Here is a 921-nt window from a genome sequence, read left to right as displayed (position 1 = left end):
CCCTGCAGCCCTCGTTTAGAGAGTTCATTACCTCCGTCTTGTGTTCGGCTGCTCCTCTCAGGGTGTCTGTCCTCTGAGGGGAATTGCCCATTTATTCAGCTGCCTGAGGCCAGTAATTAGAGAGGAAGGCTCTCTCTCCAAAACGCTCTCTCTTTCCCTCCCTCACCCTGTCTGCCTGTCTCTCTGTCTGTCTTTCTGTCTCTCTCTTCCTCTGTCTGTCTGTCTGTCTGTCTGTCTGTCTGCCTGTCTGTCTCTGTCTTTCTGTCTCTGCCTGTCTGTCTGTCTTTCTGTGTCTGTCTCTCTCTCTCTCTCTCTCTCTCTCTCTCTCTCTCTCTCTCTCTCTCTCTCTCTCTCTCTCTCTCTCTCTCTCTCTCTCTCTCTCTCTCTCTCTCTCTCTCTCTCTCTCTCTCTCTCTCTCTCTCTCTCTCTCTCTCTCTCTCTGTGTGTCTCTCTCTCTGTGTCTCTCTCTCTCTCTCTCTCTCTCCCACTCTATCATTGTCTGTGTGGTAGAGAGAAGGGTGTTGTGCAGACGTATGAAGGGCGTGATGGTCTGCTGGTCGACAGAGGCCTCTGAGGCCAGGGGGTTCTGAGTCAAACCTGTAGTGTGTGTACTTTGTGTACTTTGTGTACTGGTGCTATCAGGAAAGGAACACAAACCGTCTTACAAAGCGAGTTGTGTGAGCAAATTCAACGTACGATATGATAATGTTAGGCCTGGTCATTTCCTGTGCTACCTCTACCCCTCCCTCCCTCCCTCTCTCTCCATCTCTCTCTCTCTCTCCCCCCTTTTCCGCCTCTCTGTCTCTCCCCCTCCCCCTCTGTGTGTCTTGGTAACATAGGAGACAGCTTGGTGGTTCAGATCCATTACTAACAGTATTAAACCCCCTCTGTCCTCCTATCCGGCCACGAGAGTAGAACCTG

General features: G+C 51.2%; 1 protein-coding gene across 1 annotated transcript in view; it reads left to right on the top strand.

The window, feature by feature from the left end:
- Nucleotides 1-77, top strand: part of myo1d (myosin 1D) — a 73,300-nt gene extending 73,223 nt beyond the window's left edge. Inside the window, exon 22 of the mRNA XM_030340932.1 lies at nt 62-77. Within this exon, the coding sequence (XP_030196792.1) occupies nt 62-77 (16 nt within the window). The remainder of the gene's footprint in view (nt 1-61) is intronic.
- The last annotated feature ends 844 nt before the right edge of the window (nt 78-921 follow it).

The sequence above is a fragment of the Gadus morhua genome, chromosome 18 (genome assembly GCF_902167405.1).
Source record: "Gadus morhua chromosome 18, gadMor3.0, whole genome shotgun sequence".
Taxonomy (NCBI): Eukaryota; Metazoa; Chordata; class Actinopteri; order Gadiformes; family Gadidae; genus Gadus; species Gadus morhua.
This window is presented reverse-complemented; position numbering and strand designations above follow the sequence as displayed.